The sequence below is a fragment of the Pogona vitticeps genome, chromosome 2 (assembly GCF_051106095.1).
Source record: "Pogona vitticeps strain Pit_001003342236 chromosome 2, PviZW2.1, whole genome shotgun sequence".
NCBI classification, from domain to species: domain Eukaryota; kingdom Metazoa; phylum Chordata; class Lepidosauria; order Squamata; family Agamidae; genus Pogona; species Pogona vitticeps.
This window is the reverse complement of record NC_135784.1, coordinates 220767551-220784934: the sequence shown is the minus strand read 5'-3', so window position 1 is coordinate 220784934 and position 17384 is coordinate 220767551. Positions and strand designations below refer to the sequence as shown.

Here is a 17384-nt window from a genome sequence, read left to right as displayed (position 1 = left end):
CAGTGCCGCGGAGACAAAGTCGGCCAGCTCCGGAAGGGAAGTGGCTGGGCCACAGGGGGCACGGTAGCCCAGCAAAATCCCAATTCCATCCCTGGCCCCTATCGACACGTGGAGCGCCTCTAGACCGGCCTTACCACCGAGAAGCGCCTGGTAACCTCCAAGCTGGATTTATAAACAATGGCTACTCCCCCTCCCTGTCCTTCCAAGTCTACCCTGGTGCTGGACATCATAACCGGGCGGCAGATGAGGGCCAGGGGGGGAACCACCCTCCCCATTGAGCCACGTCTCGGTTATGCATGCCAGGTCTGCATCCTCCTCCAGGATAAGATCTTGAATCAACTGGGGCTTATTGGATACAGACCTGGCATTCAACAGCACCAGGGTTAGAGTGGAAGGCTGGCTGAACTGGTTTACTTTGAAAAAAATGACTGATTTACGGTCATAGACCTCAAAGATGCTTACTTTTTGTCCTTTTCAACAGATTGAGTGATTACGGTGATCAGCGTGTTTTTTGTTGTGGGTGTATTGTTGTGATAAGGGGGAGAGATGATCTGTCACTGTGATTGATGGGTGTCGTTCGCTGGTCCTTTGTGTGTAGTGATCACTGGTCCTTGTGGCTGGATAGAGTTTGTTGACCTTTTGCAGGCTGTGTTTTTCAGTGCTGGGAGACAGGCTTTGTTGAGTTTAGACTTTCTTCTTTTTTGTTGAAGCTCTACTGGTGTTTATGGATTTCAATGGCTTCCCTGTGCAGTCTAACTTAATGATTGCTGGTGTTGTCCAGTACTTCTGTCTTTTGACATAGAATTTCATGTCCACCTTGTTTCAGGACATGTTCAGCTACTGCCGATTTTTCCCTACAACATCCATCTTTCACAGTGACAGATCATCTCTCCCCCTTATCACAACAATACATCCACAACAAAAAACACGCTGATCATTGTAATCACCCAATCTCCTGAAAAGGACAAAAAGCTGATATCACAGCTATAAATACTCAACTATCCTACAAACTGAACCAGAATACAGAGTTCTGACTCCTGTCCTCTGAAGATGCCGGCCACAGAGAGTGGCGAAACGTTAGGAAGAAAAACCTCAAGAACACGGCCAGACAGCCAGAAAAACCTACAACAACCAGTGGGAATTGTAGCCACAAGAAAATGGAGACTGTCAGGTTCTGTGATATTAAAGGCAATGGAATGTGTTAGCCTGTGAGACAGTTTTCCAGACTGCTGGTACAGAGAGAGCCTGAGATAAGCAGAAGGCCACAGAGAGAGGCCTGAGAAGAGCAAACACACATACTGGCTAATTGGAAGCAAGATGTGGACCTGTGAACTTCATGAGAATTATGGGTCAAGAGTTGTGTTGAGCCTTCTTTTAATTAATTGGTTAGCAGCAGAAGAAATGTCATGGAGAAGGAGGGCCAAGACATGTAGAAAAATGGATGTTTTGCATATGTTCTTTATTAGTTCATGACATGTGATGGAATGTTTGCAGAATGTAGCAAGGGAAAACAGTTTGTCTTTATAAAACCAGAAGGAGGTGGGGGATTAGCCCAGGTTAGAAGCAAGAAGCAAGATGTTTTTAGTGTTTCTTATTTTAATAAGAAATGTCAGCTTTATTTAACCATTGTGACTTTTGGATATGTTTATGCTAACGCTTTTGCCAACAACTGTTTCTATGAAACTTTATTTTCTTAATAAAAACAAATATAATCTTATTTGGTCTCTTGAACAGCAAGGTTTACATCTAAATCTAGTGGTGATTTGATAACAGGTCCAACATTGCAGAGCGTTTGTGTTATCTAAGGAAACACAAAGTTCGTGCTTAAATGCTTTGAAAGTAAATAAAGATTTCTTTTAAGGTCAGGCTTGTCCATGGGGCTTATGCTATGTATTTCTGAGGCCTAGAGGACCAACCTGAGAGATAAAGGTGGTAGATTTGCGCCCACAGTGACTCCTTGTCCAAACCTCATACTCTCTTTAGGGAGAGGTGAGTGTGACAATTAAATTTTTCCTATCATTTATACTTGTTAGCTGCTTTGTTGTTACATGCCATCAAGTCAGAACCAAGAAAGAATCCTAATAGGGCTTTCAAATTAAATGAGTTATTTAAGGAGTGGTTTTACCAGTTCCACTCCCCCAGTGAGCTTCAGTGGCTGAGCAGGGATTCAAACGTAGGCCTCCTGAGCCCATCACTCTATCCACTACACCAGTGGTCCCCAACCTTTTTAATGCCAGGGACCAGTTTTGTTGAAGACCATTCTTCCAAGGACTAGGGGGGCTGCCGCCACCGCCGTCCATGAATGGGGGGGCATGGGGGTCGTCCGTGCATGGACTGTTGCAGTCTAAAATATTAACTGTCCCAAATTTTGCTCTCTTTGTCTGTCTGTCTCCCTCTCTCTGTATATCTCTCTCTATATACAGTGGACCCTTGACTTACAGACGGCTTGACTTACAGACTTTTTGAGTTACAGACTTCTCTGGCCGCAAAATTTAGGTTTGACTTGCAGCCTGAGAATTGACTTACAGACCAGAAAAAAACCAAAATGGAACAAAAACGGCCTGTTACGGGATTAATCGGTTTTCAACGCACTGTAGGTCAATGGAGACTTGACCTACAGACTTTTCGACTTGAGAACCGCCTTCCAATACGGATTAAGTTCTCAAGTCAAGACCCCACTGTATATCTCTCTATCATCCCTCCCCCCCTCTCTCACTATTGTATATATACATCTTTCTCTCTTTTTTCCCTCCCTCCCTTTCTCTCTATCTCTCTATCTGTCTATCTCTCTCTCTCTATCTCTCTCTCTCTCTCTCTCTATATATATATATATAACTCTCTCTCTATATATCTTTTTCTCTTTTTCTGTTTCTCTCTCTCCCCCATCTCTCTATCTCCATCTCTCTCTATCTCTCTCTTTCTCTCTATCTCTATCTTATCTATTCAAAGACCTTGAGAAAGGACAATTCCACAGCGGTTCCCAGAAGAAAATAAGAAAGCTAACTATCCTAAGCCTCTGTCCTTACATTCAAGCAGATCTTCATCATGCTTCCAGAACATATTCAGAGTACAAACCAGATAGCAAGACAGGAGGTGAGCATCGTGTTCTCTTTAGAGAGACTAGGCTAAGCTAAGCAAACTTTCTTTTCATTTTATACTCATCATTCCACTTTCTGGACTGTTTGAGGATCACTCCAAACCTTCTTGAAGAGGAGAGTAACTTTTGTGCTCTCTCCTCCTCTCTTCTCTTTGGCTGAAACCAGTCTTGTTAATTAGCTCATATCAGGAATGGATTGTGGCCTTGTAAACTCCTTCTCATAGAGATAAGACACGGCAATTAATGGACAATTTCTCTTCCCCCCCCCCCAATCTCATCCCAATCACAAGCTTACAGGCCTGTATTTCAAAGGACAACTGAAACCATCACCCTTTCCCCATTTTCTAGTTTCTTGACAACATGTGATTCAGGGAACATGTCAGCCCAGTCCCCTCTGGCCTCCTCTTCAACAAGCAAAACTCACATGGAGAGTCTCCTGTGTTCACATAGGCTCCCCTCAAAAGCCAGGGCATGGAAAAATCATATTCTGACTCTAAAAATTGGATTCTGTCTGTGTCACATGTGGAGAATGCATGGCTGAACAGAGGTCTTGTTTCTTTGTTCCTGGTAAGTTACTTAAACGAGGCATATCCTTTAATTGCTGCAATGAATTTTCTAAATCTATTATCACTCTATAGTAATATGAAAGCACACTATTTCTCTTTTTATCTTGAGATGAAGGAGATCCTGTTCTTATTTTTCAGGCCCAGCGCTGGGGGAGATCGGGGAAGCAATGAAGGAGCTTTCTGAGGTTAAAGATTCTTTGGATATTGAAGTTAAACAGAATTTCATTGACCCCCTTCAAAACCTCCATGACAAAGACCTGAGGGAAATACAGGTATCACTACCTTTGATCATGAACTGTTGTGTCTTTATGCCAGCATAATACAGTGGAATACATTTTAGTGACAAATTGACACAAGAACTTAGCATAGGCATTTTCTGTTGTACAGAGTTATACAACTCTCTGCACAATAGCAAACCCCTATCTGCATATAGTAATTCTCCACCAAGATTTTCACCAGTCATGTTAGACAGAGAAGTATAGTTGCTCTGGATCTTGTTGCCATCTTCTTTGAACTGCCTAACTAAAGAGGACTCACTACATCACTGGGCCCTTGCATTGCTTCTTTTCAGTAGCTAGTCATGTGAGCCTTAACAAAGTAAGACAAATTTAACTCAGTGATATACTTACTGAGACATTGCAAGACAAAAAACAGCAAATGGAGCAGCTGCAATGCTGTTATTACTTATAACAATAAAGACCTCTAAATTGAACCTTCTATTACTTTTTTTAAAAGAGTAAAGCTTCCATAAAACATAAAACATTATTACACTACTCTGGTTGACTCAGATTGCTTTTTGTTTTTTTCCAATAACATGAAAACAGTGGCAACATCAAAAGGTACCATAAAGAAGAAGAGCAATTATTATGACTGAACATAATATATTTATAATACTGAATATAGTACTTTTACAGGAATTCTCCCTAAAGGAACATCTGGGGTTATTTGGAATAAATGTCTCAGGAAATCATGCACTGTAAAAAAAAATGCTGGTAGGATTAGAGAAATAGCACAGTGTGGTAAGGAACTCCACACATCTCTTTTTCTACGTTCTCTCAGGATTTGACCTAAATTAAAACTCAAAGTGAATTTGGAGCTTCTGCCTCAGGGAACACATTTGAGGATTTTTTTTTAATTTTATTTTTTTATATAAGGGATGACAGAAAGAAAAAGGGAATTGGATGAGGATGAGGGGAGACAATATTTCCATCCATTCTGTACCTATTGCCATATCAAGATTTTAAGTTATTCTATTTACTCTTTTCTGCCTTCTAGATTGAGTTCTCATTTCAATATTTGCTATTCATAAGGTGCCTGTCATTTGAGGAATTTTGACAGAAGCTAAATAAAACATGAAATATCTTGAGGAGAGACGGCAATTCACAAATCCTTTTGTCTATTTATTATTTATTAAAAGTATGTTATCACTCACTTTGTTGTCTGCCAAGACCATCAAATATATGGATTAAACAATACCATAGTACAATAAAATAACAGAATAAAAGCTGGAAGAAACTGTTCTTTAAAACAACATTTATGGGAATCAGACAGTCAATGAGACAGTGCTGCTTCTACCACTTGTCTAAAAGCTGGTAGGATTAGAGTCCACCGATGGCTCTTAGTTCTAGTTGCAGTGCTCCTGAGGCAGAAGAGGCTTGGTCACATGGACTCTTAACAATATGTAATCTGTAGAACATATATTTTATGCACATACTGTATATACGGGAAGTATTAGTTAAAACTGTGGCTCTATATACAAAATTAATGATGTGTAATGCATTATTTTGTTGACCCCTTATGTATTTGACAAAATAATATGCTTTGTCATATTAAATAATCCACTCAGCTGTCACTGCTAAAGTTTTGCTGATTCAGATGTCTGACATATAGGTCTGACTGGGCTGGCTGAATATATGTGCTCAGCATGCATGCTGAGAAACATTTGGTTGCTTATTTTAAAAGACATGTATTCTGTTCCTTATCCGACGATAAGAACTATTCTCAATAGCCATTATTAGCAATTCCAGTAAAATTCATAACATGGCCTCCATTCTTTTTTAAAGCACCACCTTAAAAAACTGGAGGGCAGGCGCCTGGACTTTGATTACAAGAAGAAAAGACAAGGCAAGATCGCAGATGAGGAACTCCGTCAAGCTCTGGAGAAATTTGATGAGTCAAAGGAAATTGCTGAGTCAAGCATGTTTAATTTGCTAGAGATGGATGTGAGCAAACCCCTTCTTTATGTCCTTTGAATATGTTGTAAGACTGACAGCTTTCATATCAGTTTAATCTATTTTTAAAAGACTAACAAAAACATAAGAACTGGATTTTGTATTCATGTTTCTTGATAGACTTTCATGAGTATATGTTCCAAGGTCAGGTCTTACGTGGACTTTGAACATCCTGCTAGAAAAATGAATTTGAATTGCTAGACTCCCAAAGGCAAGATTTGGTAGGGTGGAGTGGAGCGCAAATAGAGAGAGGCTGACTGGCTTCCAACAGTAAATTGCTCTGTTTTCTGTCAGCCTTTATGCAAATAGCAGTGTAGGATAACACTCTCTGGTAATCCTTGGACAGAATGTTGAGGATGAATCTGAGAGACATTTTGACAAATAGACTTATAGTTCAGCTGTGATTTTTTAAAATATGCTTTGCACACCACAGCTAGTTGGCTTGAGATCTAAATCCATGCAATGTGTTTAACAGTGACTGAGTAGCCTGAGGAGGCTACTCAAAATGAATTCAATAAGGAGATATTCTTATATGTCCTGAAGCTTTAGGCTAGGATATGCAGTCAATCAAGTTTAAACAAAACTGAATTCACCTGCTGAAGTAAAACCATAGCACTTACTTCAAATTCTTATTGCCTTCTGAAGCAGAATGGGTTCAAATACTTTCTAGATCAGAGTTTATTCTGTGCAGTCTCACGTTTCTTTTTGGAATAACAGTGATAAATTGTTTATTTCCGACTGAAAATGCTTTCCCGGTTCCCATGGAATAAAGTGTCCCAGGCTATAGTGTTTAACTCTGTTAAATATAGGATAAAAAGTTGAAATGGAAGGTTGGGCTATCTGCAAGTAGATTTGCTTCTGATAAAGCAGAATTTCATCCAGCTCATTTAAGTATCAAGCTAAGATCATATGTTGAAAAGTTAGTACTATTTTAGAGGAGTACTGATTACCTGATACAAGCCCAGTCAAGGATTTCACTTCGAATAAAGTGAGGATTATGTCAGATGTTTGGAAAAATACATTATCTTGGGTTATATGGAGTGCTGGAAGCCAATATACGTACATGGAGACAAGTGGTTTGTCTTCATGTAAATTGGCACATAACTAGCAGACATCAAAGCTGAATTGGGACCCATAGTACTGATTATAAGGAAGTTTCTCCTTATACGTCAAAAGGAGATGTATGGACTTTAAATATTGTCTTTCAATGTTGTAAGCCACCTTGTGTCCTTTTCAAGGAGCAAGATGGGATAAAATATTTAAAATAAAAATGTTAAATGTTATCTCATAGACATCATCCTATGTGTATACTCTTGTTTAGAAGTAAAGCAGTAGGTTGCTAGACCAAAACAAAATCCATCTAAATCAGTGGTTCCAAACCTTGGGTAACTCAGATGTTCTTGGACTGCAACTCCCAGAAACCCCAATCAGCACAGCTGGTGGTGAAAGCTTCTGGTAATTGCAGTCCAAGAACACCTGGATTACCCAAGCTTGGAAACCACTGATCTAAATCATTACTCCAGCAACCATCTGGTTCTCAAAAGTCTAGCAAATAACTGATCAGTGGGTCGGAGTCCAGCCTTCTCTGCCTCCTGGTAGACAAGCAGGCCATAATCTGTATGGTGAGGAGGAGATTGTAACATGAGTCAGATCTTATTTATATTCACTTTGGATACCTAGTTTAAAGCGGAAAGTTATTACCCTCTTCAGTGTTGAGATAAACCTTTCTCTTGTCAGATCGAACAGGTTAGCCAGCTCTCTGCCCTTGTACAAGCCCAGCTGGAATACCACAAGCAAGCTACACAGATCCTTCAACGAGTTAGCTCCAGGTTGGAAGAGAGGTAAACATTTGCCGCAGTTGTCTCTGCTTATTTATTGGTGGTGTCAAGCTGTAAAAATGGGAGAAGCATTCCCCTTCTGCACCAACTCCTGTGCCAGAGTTTAGGAAAAGGTTCTTTTTGGAATACAACTCCCAGAACCCCCCATACAACATTTGCCTGCAGTGGCCATGCTGGTTTGGAGATTCTGAAGGGTTACAGTAACTATTCCAAGTTCTGGGTACAATAAGGGTCTACAAGGGCAATCTGACATAGGATTAAAGCTTCCTAATTTACGTAACTATAGAACAGGATTGCTTTTCAGAATCTCTGGTTTCTTTCTGAAGAAAAGGTCTTTTCACAACCATGCTTCAAGGGAGAACTCCAAAAAGTAAATGACTGTAACTCTAGGGGATTAGGGTATAAGGTGCCCAGGTCAAACCTGTAAAGCTGAGCACTAAACTCTTTGTATGAGAGAACTGGAGATCTGATCTCTGCTCCCTTTCAGGTGAACCACTGTAAGGGAATATAGGTATCCAAGCCCTGCAGGATCAGGTGACTTGAACAGCCAATAAGATCCAATCTGGTAGCTAGCCTCTAGAGCTTGGGAAATGAATTTTAATAACAATGGAAAAGTTACTTTTTTGGATTATCAGAAAGCCTTAGCCAAACTGGCCATCTGGAGGGAATCCACTGGACAAAACTGATTTACATACTGTAGACCAGTATGTAAAGTGTCTTGTCGAAACTGTAGCATACTGTGGTTAGCATGACCTGCCTTGCCTTCTGAGTTTGGCTGCTGTGGACCAGAAAGACTTTTTATATATTGATTTGACTGAGTGGGCAAGATTTACTGAATAATTCCTGTCTCAGATCATGAAAGGCATCACTCATCTTCTGGCAGGATAAAAGATGCTTCATCTCAGCCCAGGAGAGAATATCAGCCAAAGCCACGCATGAGCTTGGACTTTACTAGCGACAACCCTCAGCATAATGGTGGGATCAGTAATGCCACCACTCCAAAGCGCACAGGTGAGAGGGATGGGAGTGGGCTGCAAAGGGAATCTAAGAGAGCAACTGCTGTAAGATTTGCTTTGGATGTTATGATGGAAGGGCACATTGAACTTTTCTGGAGGTGCCGCTTGTGGCAACCCCAGACCTACTGGAGTATGCCACACTATAATTATGCTGCCACCAACCATTCCCTATAAGGAGTCACACAGACCAGGAATGGATTTTTAACAAACAAAAGAACAAGGTTTATTTAAATAACAAACAGGGTAAATAAAAAGATCAAGTAAATAAGATACTGTAACGTGGCTTAGTCTCAATCATACATACAACAGTTTGGTTCACACAGAACACAAAGTAAAGCACAGACCCTGAACCTATCAGTTCTGGCTACCTATATAGAAACCTGAACCTATCAGGTAGGTACTAACTGACACACAGTTGTACTCAGTCTGACACACAGACTCCCACTCCTCACTCCTCACACAAGCTCCAAATATATATACAGTACAGCTCCTCCTCCCTGATGTCCCGCCTTCCACTCCCCATAGGATGGAACTTTCCCTCCAAACCCATGACAGACAGGTACCATCAGTGCTGTATGTAACACCTCCCCTCTTTATAAGTTGTTTTGCAGGGGAAAAGCTAAAGTGCTTTTCTCCAAAAAAACAACCAGGATTAAAACACAAACAGTTATACATTTTAACACAATACCATACTTACACTCTAGGTTAAACATATCAACTAGGCATTTAAACATTAACATTTACAATACATTAAATTACCTTTATTAATACAAACCAAGCCTGTTCAATAAACAGGTACAATTAACTTTTGGTCAACAAACTATACATAGTCCATGGTTTCTTCGCCGTCTTCACTCTTCGGGTCTTCTTGACAAGGCGTCAGCAACACAGTTCATTGACCCTCTGACCACCTTCACTTCAAAGTCATAATCTTGCAGGTTTAAAGCCCACCTCATAAGTTTACTATTGTGGGTTTTCATTGTCTTTAACCACTGCAGTGGTGAGTGGTCAGTGCACAGAACAAAATGTCTTCCCCAGATGTAAGGCTTGGCCTTCTGGATCGCGTATACTATGGCCAGGCACTCCTTTTCCACGGTTGCCAAATGTCTCTCACCTTTCTGGAGTTTCCTACTCAGGTAGGACACTGGATGCTGGTCACCATTTTCATCCTCCTGGCAAAGAACTGCTCCTACCCCGCTGTTAGACGCATCGGTGTAGATGATGAACTCCCGGTCGAAGTCTGGAGCACGCAGCACTGGATAATGGATGAGCGCCTCCTTCAACCTCCGGAACGCCTCCTCACAGTCGCTGGTCCACGGGATGCGGTCATCAGTCTTCTTCTGCGTCAGATCGGTCAGCGGAGTCGCAATCTCGCTAAACCTCGGGATGAACTTTCTGTAGTAGCCCACCAACCCAAGAAATGATTTGACTTTTTTCTTGGTGTTGGGTCTGGGCCAATCACGAACGGCTTCTATCTTGGCCTCTAGGGGTTTGATCACTCCTCCCCCTACTATGTGACCCAAGTATTTTATTTCTGGGCTACCCAGCTGCAGTTTGTTCTCTTTGCAGGGCCTAGGCCAAAGCACTTCCTCCCCTGGCTTTCTGGTCATACCAGGTTTTCTGTCTAACCTTCTGAGCTTGCAGGTTCTCTGCTGCTAGCTCTAAGTTTCTCTTTAGGTCATTCATTAAAGAGTCTATATATGTCACAACATCTTGTGGGTCATCCTGGGTGATCTGTTCCCAATTTTGTTTGATTAAATCTAGTGGCCCTTTCACCCTTCTCCCAAACAAAAGTTCAAACGGACTGAACCCGGTACTGGCTTGTGGCACTGATCGATAAGCAAACAAAAGGGATTGCAGCTTCTGGTCCCAATTGTTTGGATTCTCTGCCAAGTAAGCCCTAATCATGCGCATCAGAGTCCCATTGAACTTCTCCGTTAACCCATTACTTTCGGGGTGATAGGCAGTGGTTTCCTTGTGTTTAATTCCACAGATTTGCCATAACCGTTTCATGAGCTTCGATGTAAACGATGCGCCCAAATCTGTGATTATTTCTGAGGCAAATCCCATCCTGGACATATACCCCACCAAGGCATCTGCCACTGTGTTAGTTTCAATGTTAGTCAAGGGAATGGCTTCGGGGTACCTTGTGGCATGGTCCACAATGGTGAGAATGAACCGGTTCCCCCTCTTTGTGGCCTTGGGCAAAGGTCCCACAATATCCACTCCTATACATTTAAACGGGGTGTCAATCACAGGCAAAGGGCACAACTTCGCTTTGGTCCTGTCACGGTTATTCCCCTGCCTCTGACACACATCACATTGTTTACAGAACTCCTTGATCTGCTTCCCTATTTCAGGCCAGTAAAAATTTTGTGTGATTCTCTGCTGTGTTTTGTTCACCCCTAAGTGCGCAGCAAACATGTCAGAGTGCCCCCTTTGTAAGATCATGGGGCGATACTTTTCAGGTACCACTAGCTGACTTCTGATCCCATCTCCCCCTTTTGAGACATTCCTCAGGGTCTCTCTATATAAAATTCCCTTTTCCTCGCGAAATCTCGCTGGGGTTTCAGGTGTTAGCTGGGTGTCTGTCACCTTTTCAAAACACTTTCGGAGAGTGGTGTCTGCCTTTTGCTCTTGGCCAAATTTGCTGTCTGTGGTTAAGGTTTCTACCACAGCTTCGGAACTACCCTCACCTGCTTCAGCCTCGGGCTCTCCAGTACCCCCCTGAACTGTCCCCGTGGTAGCTTGTGAGCGTGTAATCACTAGCACCCGTTTCACATGTTCAGCCAGGTCATTTCCCACGAGCACGGCTGCTGGCAGAGTCGATGAAATCGCTAGCCGCCACACTCCCCTCCAGCCTTGAAAGCTCACAGGTACCTCAGCTACTGGCAGTGAGATCACCTGCCCCTCAATCCCTGCCACCTTCAGGCTCTCTTTTGGGATTATATACTTCCCAGGAATAATGTCTGGATGGCACAGGGTCACCTGGGAACAAGTATCCCTTAGCCCCCTATACTGATGGTCAAGTATTCCTACGTCCACCCCTGCGGTCTCAAACAACTGCGAATCTGTCCTCACTAGTAAGCAGCGCTTGACCTCCACAAGAGGACCATTTTCCCTAGCCGGATCAGCAGATGTAACTGTTCCAGATTGAGTAGCCATGGCAACAGGCTCCCTCAGTGGCAAGGAGCTTTGCTCTTTCTGGACACAGAACACAGCTTTTGGCTTGGTTCCACTCAAATCATGAGGCAGATTTCCCTTTAGCTGCTTTAATTTCTCACACTCTGAGATTAGATGGCCCTTTCCTTGACAGAAATAACATTTTCTGCTGTACTTGGAGTCTTTCTCCTCTGGTTTGGGTTTTCCCTCCAAAATCTGAGGTCTTGGTGGTTTCATGTCTGAGGGCTTCCCTTCAACATGGGCCCCTCCCCCTTGCTGGTTTTTCCCTGGTCCCTGAGAGTACTTGCTGTAGGTTTCTTTGGGTTTACCTACAGATTTCCCCTCAGCACCTAAGGGCTTTCTTATTTGGTAAATAAAATCTGCGATCTCTGCCGCTTCCGTCACAGATTTCGGTTTCCTCTCCCTCACCTGGAACTTCAGTTCCCCATGCAGGACTGAATAAAACTGTTCCAGCGCTATCAGGTCTTTGAGCTGCTGGAAGGTCTCTGTCCCCTCCTGAGACAGCCATTTCTCTAGCAACCTCACCAGTTGGGCCCCCACGGGTAAAAGTCTGCTCTGGTTTCTTTGTGAGTGACCTGAATCTTTGCCTCAGCTGTTCCGCATTTATCCCATGTCTGGCAAACACCAGTTTTTTAAACTCAGCGAAATCTTTCAGTAGTTCCACTGGCATCTCTGCATAGACTTCTGCCAGGCTGCCACTGATTAAATATCGCATAATGGTCATCTTCTCAGTTTCCCTTACTGAGAAGTCCACAAACGCTCTTTCCACGAGGGAAAAGAACACCTCAGGGCAATCTCCCTTGTGGTACACAGGGAATTTCTTCAGGTCAGTTTTAGACAATTGGCCCACCTCAGAATCCCTATTGTTATTATTGTTCTGGTTCATCATTTCCAATTTTCTTAACTCAAACGCCATCCTTTCTTTTTCCAGAGCAATTTTCTCTCTCTCTAATCTTTCTTCTTTTTCCATTCTCTCTCTCTCTAATTCGAATTCTCTGTTTCTCCCTTTCCCCCATTCTTTCTCTCTCTAATCTTTCCTCCATTTCCCTCACCCTCAGTTCATGCTGTTGGGCTAGGCGCATTTTTCTGAGGTTCTGTTCTCCCGTGCTCTCATCCTGCACTGAGCCAAATTCCTCCTCAGAACCTTGGTCTACCTGTGGTTCCCTCACTTCACCCATTTCTGCCATTTGGCTTCGAGTCAAGGGCATAATCCCCCCCCAGAACAGGCTGCCTTCAAAAGTCAAGCCTCAAAATAAAGCGACGACTTTTTTTTCCTTTTTGCCTCAGAAACAGCCTTCTATAGATTTCTGCTGTTCCTTCAGCACTAACTTGCAACTGTTGCCAGGCAGAATCCACCCCCTCTGCTAGGCCTCTCAGCAGACAGGCTAGATCACTGTTACTTCACACAGCTTTGCCTCAGCTCTTTCCCGCCAAAACGGGTTGCCTCAGAGCTCCCTAATCTAGTCCCCAATCTGAGGTTACACGTTCTTCCACTAGCCTACCTCCCCGTGAGGTAAGCCTAGAAGATTACCTATGCGCTCTCAGATTTTCCCTGACTAGACCCCCCTTGCTCTGGGCACACTTGCCAAGGCTTTGCTGGACCACTGGACAACTGGACCAGTCGTATCCCACAAGCTGGACACCAATCAATGTGGCAACCCCAGACCTACTGGAGTATGCCACACTATAATTATGCTGCCACCAACCATTCCCTATAAGGAGTCACACAGACCAGGAATGGATTTTTAACAAACAAAAGAACAAGGTTTATTTAAATAACAAACAGGGTAAATAAAAAGATCAAGTAAATAAGATACTGTAACGTGGCTTAGTCTCAATCATACATACAACAGTTTGGTTCACACAGAACACTTTAAAGTAAAGCACAGACCCTGAACCTATCAGTTCTGGCTACCTATATAGAAACCTGAACCTATCAGGTAGGTACTAACTGACACACAGTTGTACTCAGTCTGACACACAGACTCCCACTCCTCACTCCTCACACAAGCTCCAAATATATATATAGTACAGCTCCTCCTCCCTGATGTCCCGCCTTCCACTCCCCATAGGATGGAACTTTCCCTCCAAACCCATGACAGACAGGTACCATCAGTGCTGTATGTAACACCGCTATGTTCACTTTGGACCAGAAAATGAAAGATAAGTTAAAATCATAGGTAGTTGATTTTTCACCATTGAATATAGGCAAATTGGCCAATAATCTCTTCAATTTATAGTTTCCTAGCTCATTTTTTGGCGGGGGGAAAGGCTCAATACTTATCAGCACCCCCTCTAATTACAAACAAACATGCATTGATTTCTGAATACCCTGTTTCCCTGAAAATAAGACCTAACCTGAAAATAAGCCCTAGTATGATTTTTCAGGATGCTTGTAATATAAGCCCTACCCACAAAATAAGACCTAGTTAAGTGAAACCCCGCCTTCTACCATTGTGCAGCAACAACAAGAAGATAACATGACTGTATTTGAATAAATGTAGATTGTTGTACATAAAAAAATAAAACATCCACTGAAAATAAGCCCTAATGCGTTTTTGGAGCAAAAATTAACATAAGACCCTGTCTTATTTTGGGGGAAACACAGTAATACCACATAGGAGGCACAGAACTACACATGAAGGCTTAGGGTAATAACTACAAAGAAGTAAAATGTTATCATAGAAGTGAAAAATCTGGTATGTAATGAATTAATTTTTGAAAGTAACATCCTAAGTGCTGGCATTGTGGGTATGTACAATGATATGTACAAGAGAATACAGCTTTGCCCAAATCCCTATATTTCTGTTTTCTTCTTTTCCTCTGTAGGTGCTCCAATGGACCAGCCATGCTGTCGAGCTCTGTATGACTTTGATCCAGAAAATGAAGGGGAGCTTGGCTTTAAAGAGGGTGATGTCATTACCCTCACCAACCAAATTGATGAAAATTGGTATGAGGGAATGCTGCATGGCCAGTCAGGGTTTTTCCCCATCAACTATGTAGAAATTCTTGTTCCTTTGCCTCGTTAGGACAGCTGAGTCACCACGTCTTGAACCCCCCACTCCCCTTACCAAAAAAGTCATGTGTTAATACCACTGCTTTTAACAATAAAGATATGAATCAATAAAATGGCTGCTTGCTCCACATCACAAGAACAAGCTGCAGTGGTTTAGCTAGTCATCAGGCCCCACGGACAATCTTTGGTTTTCGTGTTGTCAGATGCACAGTGGTGATTATGTGCTATCTTCCCAAAGTGATGGAGCCAGACATGTGGGTTCTTCCATTACCTCAGTGTTGCCTCAGAAAAGTACATACAGGAGAAGGGAAGTGGGTGGTAACTGTTGGTGTGACTCAGTCATAGTGTTGTGGAAGGGGGGAAATGGTAAAATATCTTCTTTGGTAAGATAAAGTATATCACCACTCTATTGCCATTTAGTTCTATAGAAAAAGAGGAGGAAAATATCTTTGATCATTTCTGAAAATATACTGTTTAAGCAGATCTAATAATGGCAAACCCGTTCTTTGTACTTTTTCTTGACCAAATGACCAAGGAATCCTCTCCTTGGGGAAACGGCAAAATACTGTATATTCCACTTTCCCTGCTGTTGGCTTTTATCTGTTAGATTGGAGTGGGCATAAAAATTAGGTTGGGATCTGAGGCCTCCGAGAATGATTTGAGGTAGTTTGCTAAGAGTTCCTAACTTTTAAGAGTTCAGACAAGAGCAACAATAGTGTTATTGCCACCTATATTAGGCTGCTGAAATGAAGAGAGCTGATGTTACCCAGAAAAGGTCTTTCATGTGAAAGGACTGTGAACTCAGCTCTTTTCTGGTACTTAAAAGAAATTCCAAGGCTCAGAATGCACCGAGAAGCATCCTGATCTTTTCAAAGGATACAGCCTCCTTCTCCTGGATCAGGTTGGTCTAGAGAAGTTCAAGAGCTTCTGGAAGGAGACCACCCTGGCTTTTTCAAGTTTCCAGGCTAAATTTTAAATGTACAGTCATGCCCCGCTGGACAATTACCCCGTTTAACAATGAATCTGCTTAACATTGATGTTTTTGCGATCGCAAAACAATGGTTTAAATGGATTTTTTCGCTGTGCGATGATCGGTTCCCTGGTTCAGGAACCGATTTTTGCTTTGCGATGATCAGCAAACAGCTGATCATCGGGTTTCAAAATGGCCACCGGCTGAAGAAAATGGCTCCCCTCTTTTTTTAGGACTGATTTTTCACACTACAGGCACCCTGTGGAGGATCTTCGCTGGACGAGCAGGTATTTAGCCCATTGGAACGCATTGAACGGTTTTCAATGCGTTTCAATGGGTTTTTTAATTTTGTTTGATGACGTTTTTGCTCTACAGTGATTTCGCTGGAACGAATTAACGTCGTCAAGCGACGCACCACTGTATTGGAAGGTCAAACCAGGACAACAAAGGACTAGGGTCACAGGTTCCATGTGGCTGCTCACAAATCTTGGACATAAAAACCTATAATTCTAGCAGCAAATATATGATGTTAGAAGATTAGGAAAATAATAAAATGTAGCAACTTTCACTCTAGGCACAAAAAAAGAAGTCTCTTATTTTAAAACAGGAAACCATATTTCTGCATATTCACTGAAAATAGTAAGTATGAAATGCTATTCACACCTATTTTTATTTTCATCTTCCTAGTGTTCTTTCAACATCATTTCTGTATATTTTGCCCTCAATGAGGACTAAAGTTTAAAAAAAAGATTGTGCTGAGCAATGAAAGCAACATGTGGCTATATATGCAAAAATCTTTGAGTTGTTTTTCTGTCCACCTATATATATTATGTTTTAATCCTACTTTTTGCATTGTGTCTGTGTGTGTGCACGTGTAGTGAACTGTCTAACTAATTCACTGTTCTTTTTGATAACTGCTGTAGGAGTTTAAGCTGTGTTCTCCAGAGTTCTATTTATCTATATATACTTGTACAGATCTTCTTGCGCTGCTTTGGATGTGCCACTTCAGTATTGAACCATGTGAAAAGAAGGCAATACCTTTTTTCGCTTTTAATGTGTAAGCTATATATTGGAAAGCATTGATATTTCAAATAAAAATGCTGACTGACTGGCTGAAATATGTGTAATTTTCTTTTTTCTTTTATCATCATTGATTTCTCATGCTATTACCACAATTTCCCTAGCCCCAGAGCTTGGGAAAATATGTGTGTTTCAGACTATACTTCCCGGGGCCTTTTAGCCACACCATGCCTGCTGATGGTTGCGAGGTGCTGGGAGTTGAAGTGTAAAAAAGTAACTTTTCCAGCCTCTAGGTCATATGCCAGATGCAACTTTGTATGTGTAGACTGTGAAAGGTGTTCAATTAAGTCATCCATTCTGGGTAATGGGTATGGATCTGGGACGGTGACACTGTTTAACTTTCTGCAATCAAAACAAAATCTCACTTCATCAAGAATTTCGCCTAAC

The 17384-nt window shown here is 42.0% G+C and overlaps 1 protein-coding gene across 2 annotated transcripts in view; it reads left to right on the top strand.

The window, feature by feature from the left end:
• SH3GL2 (SH3 domain containing GRB2 like 2, endophilin A1) overlaps positions 1-17035 on the top strand; it is a 253633-nt gene extending 236598 nt beyond the window's left edge. For both annotated transcript variants that reach the window (XM_072992063.2, XM_078384933.1), the window contains exons 5-9: positions 3802-3935; positions 5727-5885; positions 7632-7735; positions 8616-8743; positions 14761-17035. In XM_072992063.2, coding sequence (XP_072848164.1) covers positions 3802-3935; positions 5727-5885; positions 7632-7735; positions 8616-8743; positions 14761-14960 — 725 coding nt within the window. In that variant the 3' untranslated portion in view covers positions 14961-17035. The remainder of the gene's footprint in view (positions 1-3801; positions 3936-5726; positions 5886-7631; positions 7736-8615; positions 8744-14760) is intronic.
• Positions 17036-17384: the final 349 nt, after the last annotated feature.